Raw genomic sequence first — 17951 nt, 5'->3', positions numbered from 1 at the left:
GGATGAAATATTCAATTTCTTACTTTAATCCTTACTTTATAATGAATATTGCTTTGTTATTATATTTCACATAAGGTGTTTTATTGTATAAAACCCCATTTTTTTGAAGGAGATTACTGGAATGGTTACTATCATTTTCAATTCTCCTAAGGAAACAAAAGAGATCTGAGGAGTCTGTTGGGAGACAATTCTCCTTGGGTCTCTTGCATTCTGCACTGGTAAGCAGAGGCTGACAGCTTTTGTTCCAAGACACTGCAGCCTGGAAAGATGGAGATAGGGCCTCCCTCAGGGAAAAAGGGCCAATTTGTTTGCTATCCAGGATATGTCTCCTCCAAGGCAAAGACTGGGTGGGTTTGCTTGTAGCCCCTGATGAGGCTTGGGTTCCTCAGCTGTGTGTGGCCACCACAGTGCTCTGCTCTGCAGCTCCCACCCTCAGGAGACTTGGGAGTAAGGGAAACACAGGAACACGATGCTCAGGCTGCCTGCTGTACCATGAGTCATAAAGGCCTTTGTCTCTGACCCAGGAGTGCCCTGTGGCAGGCCAATGTGCTAGCTTGCAAGTAATGTCAAATATCAGATACTTTACAGTTTGGTTTTTTTTTTTAAAGATTTTATTTATTTATTTGACAGAGAGAGACACAGCAAAAAACGGAACACAAGCAGGGGGAGAGGCAGAGGGAGAAGCAGGCTCCCCGCTCGGCAGGGAGCCCGATGCAGGGCTCCATCCCAGGACCCTGGGATCATGACCTGAGCCGAAGGCAGACGCTTAATGACTGAGCCACCCAGGCGCCCCCAGATACTTTACAGTTTTTGACAAAGAGTCCTGAGAAGGAATCTAGAAAACAGGCACTAAGTTTGGCAGGTCTTCTGTGCCCCTTCATCGGGGCCTATCACAAAAGGGTTAAACAAAACAACCTCTGTGATGCCCTCCATATTAAAATCATTCCTTTGTTTATATTCCCTTTTCTTCCTGAAGTTCCTTCTTGTTACAACTTGGTCTTGCAAATTACAAAATGAAAACTGTTAAATGATTGACTCGTCATTGTAGAACCATAAAGAATAAGCACAATGGCCAAGTCGTATTAACATGAAAAGTTCTGGTCTGCTTTTTATGTATGTAATTATGGTCCTTTTCTAAGTCCTAGAATGTACTAGTCACTTTCATAGCTCTGTGCCGTTGCTCCTGTTGCCCCTCTTAACTGGAATACTTTTCTCCTTTGTTTCTGCCTTGACAAATTCTACCCATCCTTAAATGGGCAGCTGAAATTTCATCTCTTCTTTGAAGACTTTCTTAGTATTCCCTTTTTCCCTCCATAAAAGCAGAATTATTCCTGCTCTGTGGACCCAGAATACTCTGTCCCAGTCAGTAGCACTGCACTTAACCTGCAGTATCATAGCTGACTGTGGTGCCAATCCCCCAGCCAGTCTGCCTGCTTGCTGAGGCCCCAGAAGATGTCACATTGCTTTTGTAGCCCCAGAACCTGCAGCAGGTATACAATAAATACTGGCTGAACTGTTCCGATCTAATTATATGTATATACTATTGATACTGCCAACCAGGAAAGAAGAAAGTTGAACTACAACTGAGTTACTCAAAACTCTATTACTCTTCCATGAAGAAGAAATAGGTAACTCCTGATTTTCTAACTCCCAATTTTTTCAAAGATATTGACTATGAAAAAAAAACAAGAGTTCTAAACCACTTACTGATGCAAAAAAATGGAACACTCAAAGATGTTTCTCATTCTCCCTTGCTGTGGCCATTGTATTTCTTTTTATTATGGATTAATTCAAGCCGCCAGTCATAATTAAAGAAAGATGTCAGCTTTCAGAATCTAGAAATACAATCTCTATCACTGTAAAATACCTACTGTGAATAACCAGGTCCCATGAGCTTATTAAAATAGGTTCTTAACAGTACCAGTGAACTTGAAAGTCAAAGCACATCTCAAACCCAAGCTTACTCTACTAAACTAAGAATTGCTCACCTGTGTTTCCACCTGGGGGATCGAGAGCGTGACCGTGCCATCCTTTTACACTTGAGCCACTATCCACTTTTACACTGCAAAGAAACACAGTATTAGCAAGTTCATAGGAAGAGCCTGCAATCTGCTCTAAAATCAGTGAATACCACCAACAAAAAAGTACTTAAGTTCTCTGTGTCTGTTTCTTCATCTGTAACACTGGGATGATAATAATAGAACCCACCTTACTGGAATGTTGTGAGGATAGAATGAATTAAATCAGGGGTCAGCAACTGTGTCCTATAGAGGGCCAGAGAGTAGGCTTTCTGGGCTATTTGAGAGATAGAGTGAGAGAGAGAGAGAGCCCAAGACGGGGTAGGGTCAGGGGGAGAAGCAGACTCCCTGCTGAGCAGGGAGCCCGATGGTGGGACTTGATCCCAGGACTCCAGGACCATGACCTGAGCTGAAGGCAATTGCTTCACCAACTGACCCACCCAGGCGCCCTGGCCATATAAGGTCTTTACCGCATCTTCTTCTTTTTTTTTTAAATAACTCTTCAAAAATATAAAACCATTCTTGGGTGCCTGGGTGGCTCAGTTGGTTAAGTGACTGCCTTCGGCTCAGGTCATGATCCTGGAGTCCCAGGATCGAGTCCCGCATCGGGCTCCCTGCTGAGCAGGAAGTCTGCTTCTCCTTCTGACCCTCCCCCCTCTCATGCTCTATCTCATTCTCTCTCTCAAATAAATAAATAAAATATTTAGAATATATATATATATATATATATAAAACCATTCTTAATTCAAGGGCCACACAAAAACAGGCCCCCAAAGCCAAATACACTGTAGCATGATGATCCCTGAGTTGTCATGAAGAGTGCTCAGAATGGTGCCTGGCACATAGCAACTGCTAAGTAAGTGTTCCAAAAAGAGGAAATCCTTACCCAGAACTCCTCTATCTGAACCACTACTACCTTCCTGTCTTTCACCATGTACATAAATACTTCACATAATCACAGTCAAAATGTTTAGGGTTACTTGATGATACATCCTGCTTTTTAAATTGCTGGATAATAAGAATAATTTATAGTACTAAATTGCTACCTAACTTCCACCAGATAAATAAACCATAACTTGATTAAGCATGATTAAACATTGTTTGCTTTTGATTTTTTTTGGTAAAACAATGTCAAATAAATACATTTTAAAAGTTATGTAAACTTGATTTTTTAAAATATTAAGTCTTTAAAAGAAGCTAACAGCTTTAGGAATCAAATTTTTTAAACATGTGATTAGCGTATAATCTTTTATACTAGCTATTATTTACATTTTAGTAATCCTCCTTAGTTCTGATACTATACTTAGTTCTGAACTACTATAAGTAGGTCCCAACTTACTGGCCCAAACTACTGGTGGCTTTCAAAATTATTGCCATGGATCGATAAATAATACATGGAGCCACTATGCACAGACTATAGTCTATATACTATATATATAGTACATACTATATACTATAGTATGTGTCTCCTGTATTATAACCTCTATTTTGCAAATTTCTGAAGATAGCATGGTCATTGTTAAAATATAAATGGCTTCTTGGGGCGCCTGGGTGGCTCAGTCATTAAGCGTCTGCCTTCCGCTCAGGTCATGATCCCAGGGTCCTGGGATCAAGCACCACACCAGGCTCCCTGTTCCGCGGGAGGCCTGCTTCTCCCTCTCCCATTCCTCCTGCTTGTGTTCCCTCTCTCTCTGTGTCTCTCTCTGTCAAATAAATAAATAAAATCTTAAAATAAAATAAAATAAAATATAAATGGCTTCTTGTAACTATGTAGTTTTTCCATTGACTGATACAAAAAGCACAACTATTATTATGTGGACACTTGTTTAAAAAGGGAGTCCCCATAGTCAAACATCTGCAAACTACTGTTATAATGAATTTCAGAAGAAAGTAAAAGTATGTAAGGCTAAAGGACTAGAACCACATCACTCACCAGAAGGCATTCAATTCAATTCATTTATTTATATAGTGTCTCTTTCCAAAAAGAAACTGAGGCTAGTAAGAACAATTAGTTCAGAGGTACCATGAAATTAAGACACTAACTAAAGGGGGAAATTCTCTCATTAAAACTATCAAAATGCATTTCTTCAACAAATATTACTGAGTTACTATTTGCCAGCCACTGTTCTGGGGATACAGCAATGAACAGAAATAGGGAAAAATTCCTGTGTTCTGCAGTTTATATTCCACTGAGGGAATTTATAACTTATAACTTAACTAAGGAAGCTGTGGGTATCAGTTCATATCTATGAAGCTGAACAAAAATTAAAATCCCAAGGTCGGTGAGAGGGGATGACACCAAATATTGTTGGTGATGATGAAAAAGCATAATTTTTCTGGAGGTTAATATAATTTTTCCATTTTATTCATTATTTTTATTTTTATTTTTTTAAGTAAGCTATATGCCCAACGTGGGGCTTGAACTCATGACCCCAAGATCAGAAGTTGCATATTCCATCAACTGAGCCAGCCAGGTACCCCTCCATTTTATTTTTATTTTTATTTTTTTGAAAAACAGATTTTTTGAGATATAATTCACATACCATACAATTCATTCATCTTAAGGATACAAGTCAATGTTTTTTAGTATATTCACAGAGATGTACAACGAACACCACAATCTAATTTTAGAACATTTTCATCTCCTTTAAAAGAAACCCCATTAGCAGTTGCTCCCCATTCCTTCCCTCCTTTGATTAGCCCCTGACAACCACTAATCTACTTTCTCTTTCTATGGATTTGCCTATTCTGGACCTTTCATATAAATGGACTCATACAATATATATTTTGTGACTGGATTCTTTCCCTTACCATAATGTTTTCAAGGGTCATCCCTGTTTTACCATGTATCAATACTTCATTCTTTTTATGGCACATTTTATTTATTTATTCCTCTCCCAGTGGACATTTGGGTTATTTCTATAGTTTTGGTTATTATGAATAATGCTGCTATGAACATTTGTGTATCCGTTTTTGTATGAACGTATGTTTCTACTTCTCTTGGGTATATACCTAGAAGTGGAATTGCTGGGTAATATGATAACTCTATGCTTAACTTTTATTATTATTATTTTTTTAAGTAGGCACCATACCCAGCATGGAGCCTAACGTGGAGCTTGAACTTACGACCTTGAGATCAAGACCTGAGCTGAGATCAAGAGTCAGATGCTTAACCAACTGAGCCACCCAGGAGCCCCTATGTTTAACTTTTAGAGACACTGCCAAACTTTTCCAAAGCAGCTACGCCATTTTATATTCCCACCAGCAATGTATGAGGGTTCCCATTTTTCCACATCCTCACCAACATTTGCTATTGTCTGCCTTTCTGATTATAGCCATTCTAGTGGGCTGATGTGGTACTTCATAGTTTTGATTTGCATTTCCCTAATGATGGGTAATCTTGAAATATGTGAGAAATTATGAAACTAATCATGCCTACTTTCTTTTAATCTAATAATTTCAGTTTAAACTTACTACTCTAAGCAATAATTTAAAAGGAAAAAATCAGCTATATATACTAAGACGTTTAATATTAGCTTTATTTATAATAGGAAAGGAAAAAAAAAAAACCACCCAAACTAGTTATAACCCTAATGCCCAGGAAACAATAAAAGATTAAACAAATTTAAAACATATGTATCTAGGGGCACCTGGGTGGCTCAGTTAGTTAAGCTTCTGACTTCGGCTCAGGTCATGATCCCAGGGTCCTGGGATGGAGCCCTGCGTCAGGTCCCTGATCAGCGAGGAGTCTGCTTCTCCCTCTCCCTCTACCCCGCCCCCTGCTCGTGCGTGCGCGCTCTCTCTCTCAAATAAATAAGATTTTTAAAAAAACACATATATTGGGGCACCTGGGTGGCTCAGCCATTAAGCATCTGCCTTCCGCTCGGGTCATGATCCCAGGGTCCTGGGATCGAGCCCCACATCGGGCTCCCTGCTCTGTGGGAAGCCTGCTTCTCCCTCTCCAACTCCCCCTGCTTGTGTTTCCTCTCTCGCTGTGTCTCTCTCTGTCAGGTAAATAAATAAAAATCTTTAAAAAAGAATAAAAATAAAAAAACACATGTATCTAGTCACTTCCTACCTTTCTCTCAGCCTTATGTATGTCTTTTCCCCCACATAGCCTACTAGCCCTCCACACCACACTACTTGCTTTTCCCTGATCAGGCCATGCCTCCCCCCCACACACAGATGGCCTTCTCTCACTCTACTTGACAGATCTCTATTCTCTCAGGACTGTTTGACCATGATCTCCCCCGGGACTCTTTCCTTGACTATCCTACTTTCCCCGAGTTTCTTTCTTCTTGGGAATTCTGGGTTTATTCTGAGATTATTTGAATACATTATGATTATTTGTTTAAATAACTCTATTTGTTTCAATAAATAAAAGACTCCAGACAACTTATCACAGAACACAAAACTCTAATGACCTATGGTCATAAGATGTGGAACAATAAGGACTCTCATACACTGCTAGGGAGTGTACATGAGTATTAACCAGTTTGGAAGGAGTTGACAGTACCCATTCAAATAAATAAATAAAATCTTTTTTTTAAGTATTACTCAGAATATTTTCCTTTAATATATTAAAATTACCTTTATTAAAATTCAAACTATTCACTTGAAAATGGGTGAATTTTATTGCATATAAATTATACCTCAGGGGCGCCTGGGTGGCTCAGTTGTTAAGCGTCTGCCTTCGGCTCAGGTCATGATCCCGGGGTCCTGGGATCAAGCCCCACGTCGGGCTCCCCGCTCAGCGGGAAGCCTGCTTCTCCCTCTCCCACTCCCCCTGCTTGTGTTCCTGCTCTCACTATCTCTCTATCAAATAAATAAATAAAATCTTAACAAAAAAATTATACCTCAAAGCTGTAAAAAAGTTCTTTCGGGTGATGAAAACACTCTGAAATTAGATATTATGAAGATGGTTGCACAACTCTGTGAACATACTAAAAACCATTGAATTGCACACTTATTTAAACTTGTAAATTACATCTCAATAAAACTTTTTTAAAAAGTTAACTTTGGCGGGGGCGCCTGGGTGGCTCAGTTGATTAAGCGACTGCCTTTGGCTCAGGTCATGATCCTGGAGTCCCGGGATCGAGTCCCACATCGGGCTCCCTGCTCAGCAGGGAGTCAGCTTCTCCCTCTGACTCTTCTCCCCTCTCATGCTCTCTCTATCTCATTCTCTCTCTCAAACAAATAAATAAAATCTTAAAAAAAAAAAGTTAACTTTGGGGGCACCTGAGTGGCTCAGTCGTTAAGCGTCTGCCTTCGGCTCAGGTCATGATCCCAGGGTCCTGGGATCGAGCCCCGCATCGGGCTCCCTGCTCAGCGGGAAACCTGCTTCTCCCTCTCCCACTCCCTCTGCTTGTGTTCCCTCTCTCGCTGTGTCTCTCTCTGTCAAATAAATAAATAAAATCTTTAAAAAAGAATAAATAAATAAATAAATAAAAAGTTAACTTTGTTTGCAGTTGCTTAGTGAACATCAGCTAGTAATGAAAAGTACTGGTTCAGGGGCTTAATGGATAAGAGAGGAGGAGAGTTCATTTAAAACCATAGTGTAAAAACCTAAGAGTGGTTTTTACTTTTTAAAGGGTTGTTGTTGTTGTTGGAGGTGGGGGGGGGGAGGAGGAGGAGAATACGTAACAGAAACTGTCTGTGGAGCACAAAGCCTAAATATTTACTATCTGGTCCTTTACAGAAAAATTTTGCCAGTCTCTGATTTAAAGTAATTTATTTGTGACTAGCAAAATTAATAAAAGGAGCCAGCTTCAGGACACAAAGAGAGAAAAGACCGAAATATCAACAGGGTTTGTGACCAGGGAGAAGGAGATGTCAATAACAGTAGATAAATTGGTTTATACCGCTACTTCAGAGTGAACTGTACAGGACCAGGGGTAGTGAATGAACCCCTCTGCCCTTAAACACAGAAAGATGACTAGACAGCAAGGACCTACACTCCCAGGAAGATGCTGAAGAGGATACTGGTGCCAAAAGAGGCCATGACTACCAGGACAGCACTGGTCACATCCCCTGACTCAAGTGAAAGACCCAGCTCCAGCAATTCTCCTCTTCCTCCCACAACACTTCCCCTCTTCAGTAGATCCTTCCCATCACCATACAAACCTTCCTCTTGTGAAGCTCCCAACTCTCCAGAAGCACACCCTCCTGGGGCTACCACCCTCTCATTCCATTTATAACCAACATATATTCCTCAAAGGGCTGCGTGTATACCATAATCATTCTCTCCGATTCTTGCTTGGCCCCTCACCAATATGGCCTTCTAATCTACCACTGCACCAAACTGCTCTAGTCAAAATCACTAATCAAATCCATGTCACTAAATCCAATGGAGATTTCTCCTCCTTATCCTGGACCTATCAGTAGCACTTGCTAATCATACCTTCCTTCCAAAAACATTTTCTTCACTTGAATTACAGAATACTACATTTTCCTGGTTTTCCTCCTACCTCTAACAATTCCTTCTGTCTCCTTTGCTGGTTTCTCCTCATCTCTCCCTTCACCACTCTGACCCCTAAATAGTGAAGCCAGCTGTCCTCTAAATAGTGACTTCAGTCTTTGGTCCTCTCATTGTTTACATTCTTTCCCCAGTCTACACCATGGCTTTAAATACTCTTTATAAACTAAAAACCCCCAAATTTATATCTCTAGCCCTCGCCTAGCCTCTGTACTGCAGTCTTACATATCCAACAACCTACTGGATTCTGTAAACATGTCCAAGAGCAAACTCCTGACCTCCCTCCAAAATCTGCTCCTCCTATGGTCTCTGTCCTACCTCGGTAAATGGCAGCTCTATCCTTTGAGTTTACAATAAAAAGGAAACATAAATGTCCAATAAACTGAAAAGATACTCAACCATACCTAATCAGGAAGATAAAATTAAAACAATAAGATACCATTTCATACTCATGAGATTTGCAAAATTTTTAAAGTCTAATGATTTCCATGAGTTTACAAGAAAGTTAAAAAAGAGAATTCCTCAACTGAGGAAAATTCCTCCCCCAAAAAACAGGAAGCAGAAGAAAACTCTAAGTCTATACTCCAAGCAGAATTAGATATCTCCAAAAGCATTTAAGGATATATTTTTTAAAGACCTCACGCTGAATCAGAAACTTAAAAACTAAGAACAGAAATAAATTTAAAAAAAAAAGGAGTGAAATGACAGAAGAAAAGTTAACTGAACTCAGAGAAAAAAATGGGAGAAAAAAAGACTAAATTATCTCAGAAATGAATATAAATTACAAGGTATCCAAGGGAGAATAAACTCAAATGAAAATTTACTAAGGGACATCGAAGAAAAGCAGGAAAACAACAACAAAAAAATGAAAATGACAATGAGTAAGTGTGTGAGTGAGTGAGTGAGACAGAGATTGAGTCAGAGTGAAAGCAGTAGAACTAGAAGACAGGTAAAGAAGGAATAATATTTGTATTAGTGTAGTCTCTAAGAAGAAAAATGAAACAATGGAAATAAACTAATACTGAAACTAAAATTCAGGAAAAATTTCCAGGGGTGCCTAGGTGGTTCAGTCACTTAAACATCCGACTCTTGATATTGGTTCAGATCATAATCTCGGGGTTGTGAGATTGGGCCCCATGTCGGGCTACATGCTGGGCATGGAGTCTGCTTAAGATTCTCTCTCCCTCTCGCTCTGCCCCTCCCTCACTGCTCATGCTCTATCAAAATTCAGAAATGGAAAAATACCGGGATGCCTGGGTGGCTCAGTCGGTTAAGCGGCTGCCTTCAGCTCAGGTCATGATCCCAGGATCCTGGGATTGAGTCCCACATCAGGCTCCCTGCTCAACGGGGACCCTGCTTCTCCCTCTGCCTGCTGCTCTCCTGCTTGTGCTCTGTCTCTCTCTCTGACAAATAAATAAATAAAATCTTAAAAAAAAAAAAAGAAATGGAAAAATACCTGAATCTATACAATGAAGGGCTCACTAGATACCTGGGAAAATTAACCTAAAACAATCAACTCTGAAACGTAGCCTAGTAAAAACTATTTGATTTCAAAGATAAAGATAAAATCCTCAGGGTGCCTGACTGGCTCAGTCCGTTAAGCATCTGACTCTTGGTTTCAGCCCCTGTTATGATCTCAGGGTCATGGGATCAAGCCCTGCATAGGGCTCTGCACTGGGCGTGGAGTCTGCTGGAGATTCTCTCTCCCTCTGCCCCCCCCCACCGGGTCATGCTCTCGCACACTCTCTCTCAAATAAATAAGTAAACAAAATCTTTAAAAAAAGATAAAATCCTCAAGATCTCTAGGTAAAAAGAATAAATAACTTATAAATCCAAAATAAAACTAACAAAGCAAGGCAACCATGGGTCATCATTTAGTATAAAAAAATAAAATAAAATCAGTGAAACTAAGTGTGAACCAAGGATTTTATATCAGTCAAGCTGTCCTTCAAATATCAAAGCTAAAGAAAAAAAGTTTTCAGCATACAAGAACATAAGGGAATTTCTGTTCTTAACTAGCCCTTTCTGAGAAATCTACTAGATAGAGGATGAGTTTCATCCAATCAAATTATGAGTGAGAAAATGTCAGTAAAGGACAAATGGTGAGCATTAAAAAATATGTAAGTGTACATATAAGACATTAAAAGAAAGAGGAGGAGAAAGGTGAAAGACTAATGTAAAACTGTGACAAAGTAGAAAAACTACAACTAAAAAATGGGAGAAGAAGAGACAGGAAAAGAAAATAATGGTAAAAGTTCAATGTTGTATAGGCAATAGATGGGTTTAAGGCATCCTGAGGGGGGAAACCTGATAAATCAGGTATTAGGAGGTTAGACAAATCAACACACAGTGCTGGGACAACTGCATATCCACAAGTTCAACCCTACCTCACACCATATGCAAAAATTAACTGAAAATGGATCAAAGACCTAAATGTGAGAGCTAAAACTGTAAGAGGAAAACATAAAGGTAAATATCTTTGTGACCTTAGATCAGATATTACATTAAAAACACAGGCAACAGGAGAAAAAATAGATAAATCAGGCATCATCAAAATTTAAAACATTTACACTGTAAAGGATACTATCAAAAAAGCAAAAGGGAAACCCACAGAATGGGAGAAAATCTTTTGCAAATCATATCTGATAAAGGATTGTATCTAGAATATACAAAAAAAAAAAACCCTCTTACAATTCAATAATAAAAGACAACCCAATTAAGAAATGGGCAACGGAATTTGCAACGACGTGGATGGAACTGGAGGGTGTTATGCTGAGTGAAATAAGTCAATCAGAGAAAGACATGTATCACATGACCTCACTGATATGAGGAATTCTTAATCTCAGGAAACAAACTGAGTGTTACTGGAATGGTTGGGGGTGGGAGGGATGGGGTGGTTGGGTGATAGACATTGGGGAGGGTATGTGCTACGGTGAGCGCTGTGAATTGTGCAAGACTGTTGAATCACAGATCTGTACTTCTGAAACAAATAACGCAACATATTTTAAGAAAAAAGAAAAAGAAGAAGATAACAGGAGAGGAAGAAAAGGGGAGTATGTCAGAGGGGGAGACGAACCATGAGAGATGATGGACTCTGAAAAACAAACTGAGGGTTCTAGAGGGGAGGGGGGTAGGCGGATGGGTTAGCCTGGTGATGGGTATTGAGGAGGGCACGTTCTGCATGGAGCACTGGGTGTTATGAACAAACAATGAATCATGGAACACTGCATCAAAAACTAATGATGTAATATATGGTGATTAACATAACAATAAAAAATTAAAAAAAAAAAAGAAATGGGCAACGGAGCTGAATCAACATTTCTCCAGAGAAGGTATACAGATGCCCAATAAACACATAAAAAGATGTTCAACATCATCAATCATTAGGGAGATGCAAATCAAAATCATGAGATACCACTTCACACCAACTAGATAGCTGTAACAAGTGCGGAAAGGATGGAGAGATAAGGGAAGCCTCATACATTGCTAGGGGGAATGTAAAATGATGTGGCAGCTTGGGAAAACAGTCTGGCAGTTCCTTACAAAATTAAACACAGAGGGGCGCCTGGGTGGCCCAGTCGGTTGAGCATCCAACTCTTGGTTTTAGCTCAGGTCATGATCTCAGGGTGGTGGGATAGATCCCTGTGTTGGGCTCTGCTCTCAGCACGGAGTCGGCTTGTCCCTTTCCCTCTGCTCTTCCCTCCACTCGTGCTCTCTCGCTCTCTCCCTCCCTGCCTCCCACTCTCTCTCAAATAAATAAATAAAATCTAAAAATAAATCTTAAAAAAGAATTAAACAGGGGCACCTGGGGGACACAGTCGGGGGGGGGGGCGTCCAACTCTTGGTTTTGGCTTAGGTCGTGAGCTCAGGGTCATGAGATCAAGCCCCGTGTAAGGCTCTGCGCTCAGTGTGGAGTCTGCTTGGGATTCTCTCTCCCTCTGCCTGTGCCCCTCCCACTCATGCTCTCTCTTTCTCTCTCTCTCTCTCTCTCTCTCTCTCTCGCTCTCTCAAAAACTAAATAAATAAATCTTTAAAAAAATTAAACAGAGTTACCATATGACCCAGCAATTCTACTCCTACATATATAACCAAATAAAAATGTCCACACAAAAACTTGTACACAAATATTCATAGCAGCATTAGTCATAATAGCTAAAAAGTAGAAACAATTCTACTGCCCATTTAGAGATAAGTGAATAAACAAAATGTGGTATACCCATACAAATGAACATTATTTGGCCATAAAAAGGAATGAAGTACTAACACATGGTCCAACAGGAATGAATCTTGAAATCGTTATGCTAAGGGAAGGAAGCCAGTTACAAAAGACCACATATTGTATGATTCTATTTATATGAAAGGTTCCAAATAGACAAATCCACAGAAACAGAAAGCAGACTTGTGGTTGCCTGGGTGGGGCAGTGGGGCGGTGGGGCGGCGGGGTACTGGGGAGCATAGACACAGGGTTTCTTTGGGGGATGATGAATTATGTTTTAAAACTGGACCGTGGTGATGGCTGCACAACTCTGCATACACCAAAAAACACTGAGTTGCACACTTTTCAATGGGTGAATTGTGTGGTATGTTAATTATATCTCAGTAAAGACATTATCAAAAAGAAAAAAAATCAACTGACAAAAATTTCGTACTAAATAGCAACCCAGCAGTTACAAATGCAAAGAATTCCCCAGGAAAGCCTTTGCAACAAAGAAGCCACAATCTCAGCACAAAACTGGACAGAGTTAGAGCCCACAGAACATGAGCGTGACCAGCAAATCAGAGGAAGCCAGACCTGAGGAGACCAGAACATGGATTAATGCTCTTGGCTACAGGGGCTAGGTGTTACCATCAGTTTTTCAATAGAAGGACCTAGAAGAGGATAAAGAATCTCACTGCTGCCTATCATTAACCTACTATGATTTCATGAATACAATGTATTTTTTTTCACACACACAAAAGTTTAAATAAACAACCAGGGGAGTAAGGGCATTTATAAAGGTATAAGGACAAAGGTCAACCATAAGAACAAAAATACAAGCTTTCCTAAATACCACCCCCCCAATTTTTTAAATAAAAGAGCAAAAAATACACCTCACAGCCAAAGAAACAGCAAATATAACAAAATATTATGATAGAGTTGAGGTCAAATATATTAGTCCTAACAGTAAATGTGAATGGGCTTAACTCACCTATTAAGATAAAGTTTCAATCTGGCTTGCAAAACAAAACTCAAGGAGTTGTACAAGACACATCTAAAACAAAGTGATGTTGAAACATTAAAAATGAAAGGATGGCCAAAGTATACCGGGCAATTGGTAACAAAAAGGGAGCAGGGTGGCATTTCTGGGATCAGGCAAAGAATTCAAGTCCTAAAGCATTCATCATGACCACAAAAAAAAAAAAAAAGAGAGAGAGCGAGAGAGACACTTGTTAATGCTGAAAGTCACAATCCATGATTTAGACAGAACACATTAAAATACATATATTCACATGAATATAACACAGCAACCACCTTTATGAAACAAAAACTACTTGAGATGCAAGGGACACAGAAACACATTAATAACAGGAGACTTTATGTACTCTGAGTGGTATATTAGACAATTCAGTAGTCGAGAAATAAGGAGATAGAAGATCTAAACAGCATAATCAAGAGTAAATCTTAAGGATATTTATCAAACTCTACACTCTGATACTAGAGAATATACATTCTTATCTCATGCCCAAGCCACAGTCACCAAAAGTACTCACATATTACGTCACAAAGAAAACATCAGGAGTGCCATGAAATAGATTATAAATATCCTCTGATCATAATGTAATAAAACTAGAATTTACTAATAAAAATAAAAGCTCTTCCACCTAGAAATTTAAAAACCTCCTATTAAATGAGTATCTTATAACTGAAATTATAGATTTTTGAAGAAATAATGACAATGAGAACACTACATATCACATTCCATGGGATACATTTAAAGCAGTGATCAAAGGAAAATTTGTTGCTCTAAACATATTTATCAATAAAAATGAAGTAATATAAATTCATTTCCAAGGTTAAAAAAAATAACAAGGTAAACCAAAAGAAAGCACAAGGAAGGAAATAAAGATAAAAACAGAGGAAGTGTTCAAAAACTAATGATGTAATGTATGGTGATTAACATACATTAACAATAAAAAAATTTTAAAAAAACAGGAAGTGAATGAGACAGAGAACAGAAAACTAGATCTGAGTAATAATATAAAATTCTGTAGTTTTTGAAAAAAATTAAAATAGATAAACCACTATAAAATGTGATTAAGAAAAAGGGGAAAACACAAATATACAAAAATAAGAGAGAGTGAGGGAGAAAGCAACCACTGAAATAGAAGAAAATTTTTTAAATCATGAGAGATTACTGTGTAGCTCTCCACCTAATGAATTTGGGAAAAGCCAGACAATAGAGATAATTTGCTAGAAAAATACAAACTACCAAAACTGACCCCATTATAGTTATAAAGCTTAAACAGCTAAGCAAAATAAGTCAATCAGAGAAAGACAAATACCGTATGATTTCACTCATATCTGGAACTTAGGAAACAAAACAGATGAACATATGGGAAGCAAGAAAAAAGGAGAGAGAGGGAAGGAAACCATAAGAGCCTCTTAACGATAGAGAACAGAGGGTTGATGGAGGGAGGTGGGTGGAGGATGGTCTAGATGGGTGATGGGTATTGAGGGCACTTGTTGTGATGAGCACCACATGTAAGTGATAAATCACGAAATTCTATACCCGAAACAAAAAATAAATAAATGAATAAACCCTAGTTTTTACAGCTAAAAAAAAGAAAAAAGAGAAAAGAAAGCTTAAACAGACCAATTTTCATAGAAGAAATAAAGTTATTAAGGAAATATCCCTGAAAAACCAGCAGGCCCAGATGGTTTCACAGGAGAATTCTACCAAACCTTCAAACACCAGACAGCCTCAGTGCTCTATAAATCATTCCAGACCTGGTGTATCATGAGAAGGATCAAGCCTATAGGAACATCAACCTTTCAAGGAAGATGAACCAGCCAAGGGGACAGAGAAAGAACATTCTCTGAGGAAGGAGGGACGCCTAGAGCACGGAATCTCATAAATTAAAGAATACTTCAAGAAAGGAGACTTTCATGACAAAAGCTGCATAGAGGTCCAATAAAAGGAATAAAAAAGTGTGAACACATGGCTTCAGGACTAAGTGGAAGATAAGGAGCCTTAAGGCAGCCAATTATTAATGACTCCTTCTTGGGACACCCGACTCAGTCGGTGCACCATGCAACTCTTGATTTCAGGGTTGCCAAGTGCAATGTTGGGTGCAGAGATTTAAAAATAAAATCTTAAAACACACACACACACACACACACACACACACACACACACACACACCAAAAAAAAACCCAACTTCTTCTAACAGGCTGACTGGAAAAGGAGGAAGAAACTGGGTTGTGGCTGGGTGACAGGGGTCTAGGGAGTAGGTTTATTGTTGATAAGGAGGGACTATGTGCCTGGCCCTGGGGATATAATATAGAATGACAGTCATAGTAGAGATGAACCTGTGTCCAATTAGTTCAGTTTCCTTTGATTCCTTAATAAAACTCCAAATAATGTAGTCAATTTCTCTCACTATCCCACATTTACATATTTCCTTCTTCAACGGTCCACACTAAATTTTTATCAGCAGTCATATTTTATGTTAATTTAGAAAACATTACTAAGTACCAATGACTAGTAGTGGGGAGGCACACAAAGTTGCAATAGACCTAGTTTCTTTCCTCAAGATGCTAAGTTTTCAGTGGATAAGAAGGACCACGGGAGTGTAGTACTTCCGGGTTCACTGAGTGTCTGGCAAATAATATCTCATTTAATCCTCACAACAAACTCTGAGGAAGCTGGAATTAACCTCCATTTTACAGGTGAAAAAAACAAGCCTCAAAAAGGCTAATCAATCTGCCCCAGGTGAAGGACCTGAAACCAGAATCCAAATTCTCAGACTCAAATACTAACACTTCCCCAATTCGCAATTCCTACCTTGAGAAAGATGACCCTGAAGAGACTGCCTGGTCATCTCTGCAGATGCTCGGTCAGCAGAATTGGACTTGAGGGTATACTTCAGAATAGTTGACATCCTGCATCACGTCTAAATTTGGAAAGCAGCTTTTCTGCCCTCTAGCTGCCTGAACATTCTGTAGCTGTAGGGTACAAAGACTATGTTTTATTTATCATGATCTCAAGGATTGTGTTTTATTTAGCTTTACATTTGTCCCCCTCAGCTTTACGTATAATGCCTTTAAATATTTGCTCCTTCAGTATTTGTGCAGATTCATTCATTCACCTAATTTCATAACTCTGATAGCATTCTGAATATAATCTAGGACAGAATTTTAAAAAAACTTCAAATTTAAGAAGTGAAAGAGTATGGGGCAAAGGGTATCACAGAATGGCTTTTTTGAATTCAGAAATTTACTTTAAAAAAATCAAGATGCTTTTGTGCTCTGAAATTTTTACAATATGGCAATAACTGGCAACAGGACAAAGTATTTTTAAATATACCTTCCATAAATGTCCTATTTGACCCTTAAATAACCACCCTATAAAAAAAGGTAAGGCAAGTGCACTATAATATCTAGTTTAGAGTTGAGGAAATTGTCTCTTAGAAAAGGTAAGTGATTTGTGCAGGGAATCAGAGATACTGGAATTCAAGGAAGTCCTGAGTTCAAATCTCCTGTTCACTCTATGATGCCTTTGCCTCACATGGATAACACTTCTTTACTAAACTGGTAAAAGTGGAATAAAAGATGAGAAACTGAATTGCTATCAACAAATTAAAAAAAGTGATAGCTAGAGAATGATAATGGTACCTGGTTGGAGAGAAGAACAGAAATGGCCCAAAAGTGATCCTGTAGAAATCCTTTAAATGCTGCCTTTTGCTAGGGTGTAGAAAAAGACACTCACAGATTGTTGGTGGGAGTGCAAAATAGCACATTCTTTCCAGAGGGAAACTGAGCAATTTACATTTTAAAAAAAACAAACCCAACAATTCTATCATCTAGGAATGTACACTAAGAAGTAATGATGGGTGTGCAGATTTTACATTTTTTCAACAATGTATTTAAGTAGTGAAAAATGGAATAACCAATTAAATAAATTATGAGAGCCATGCAATGGCATGCTATGAAGTCAGGGGAAAAAATGGTTACAAAAGAGATCCACTTTAGAAAAATCCATACATTCATCTCTGCACAGAAAGAGAATGGAAATGTATACCCAGTAACCATATTCATAATGGTTACTTGGATTGGTGAAACAGTGTATCTTCTTCATCATGGTTTTGCATATGTTAGAAATTTTGTAAATAAATGTGTTACCAAATGTTTCTATATAAAAATATTTGTAATAAGACCTTTAAAGGGGGAGGGCTGTGAAACAACAGCAGGGGCTTTC

At 38.8% G+C, this 17951-nt stretch overlaps 1 protein-coding gene across 7 annotated transcripts in view; it reads right to left on the bottom strand.

Moving 5' to 3' along the window:
• Positions 1-17951, bottom strand: part of BCLAF3 (BCLAF1 and THRAP3 family member 3) — an 81396-nt gene that overhangs the window by 62408 nt on the left and 1037 nt on the right. For all 7 annotated transcript variants that reach the window (XR_003612198.2, XR_003612199.2, XR_003612201.2 and 4 more), the window contains exons 3-4: positions 16539-16699; positions 1989-2062 (exon numbers count right to left, since the gene is read on the bottom strand). Coding sequence is in view for 2 of the 7 variants with exons in the window: in XM_028122600.2 (XP_027978401.1) it covers positions 1989-2029 (41 nt within the window). In the remaining 5 variants the exon portion in view is untranslated. The remainder of the gene's footprint in view (positions 1-1988; positions 2063-16538; positions 16700-17951) is intronic.

Source organism: Eumetopias jubatus, unplaced genomic scaffold (assembly GCF_037043125.1).
Source record: "Eumetopias jubatus isolate StellerSeaLion01/CBP00866 unplaced genomic scaffold, mEumJub1_p1.0 scaffold_11, whole genome shotgun sequence".
Lineage (NCBI taxonomy): Eukaryota > Metazoa > Chordata > Mammalia > Carnivora > Otariidae > Eumetopias > Eumetopias jubatus.
The sequence above is the reverse complement of the archived record's forward strand: the minus strand, read 5'-3'. Positions and strand labels throughout refer to the sequence as shown.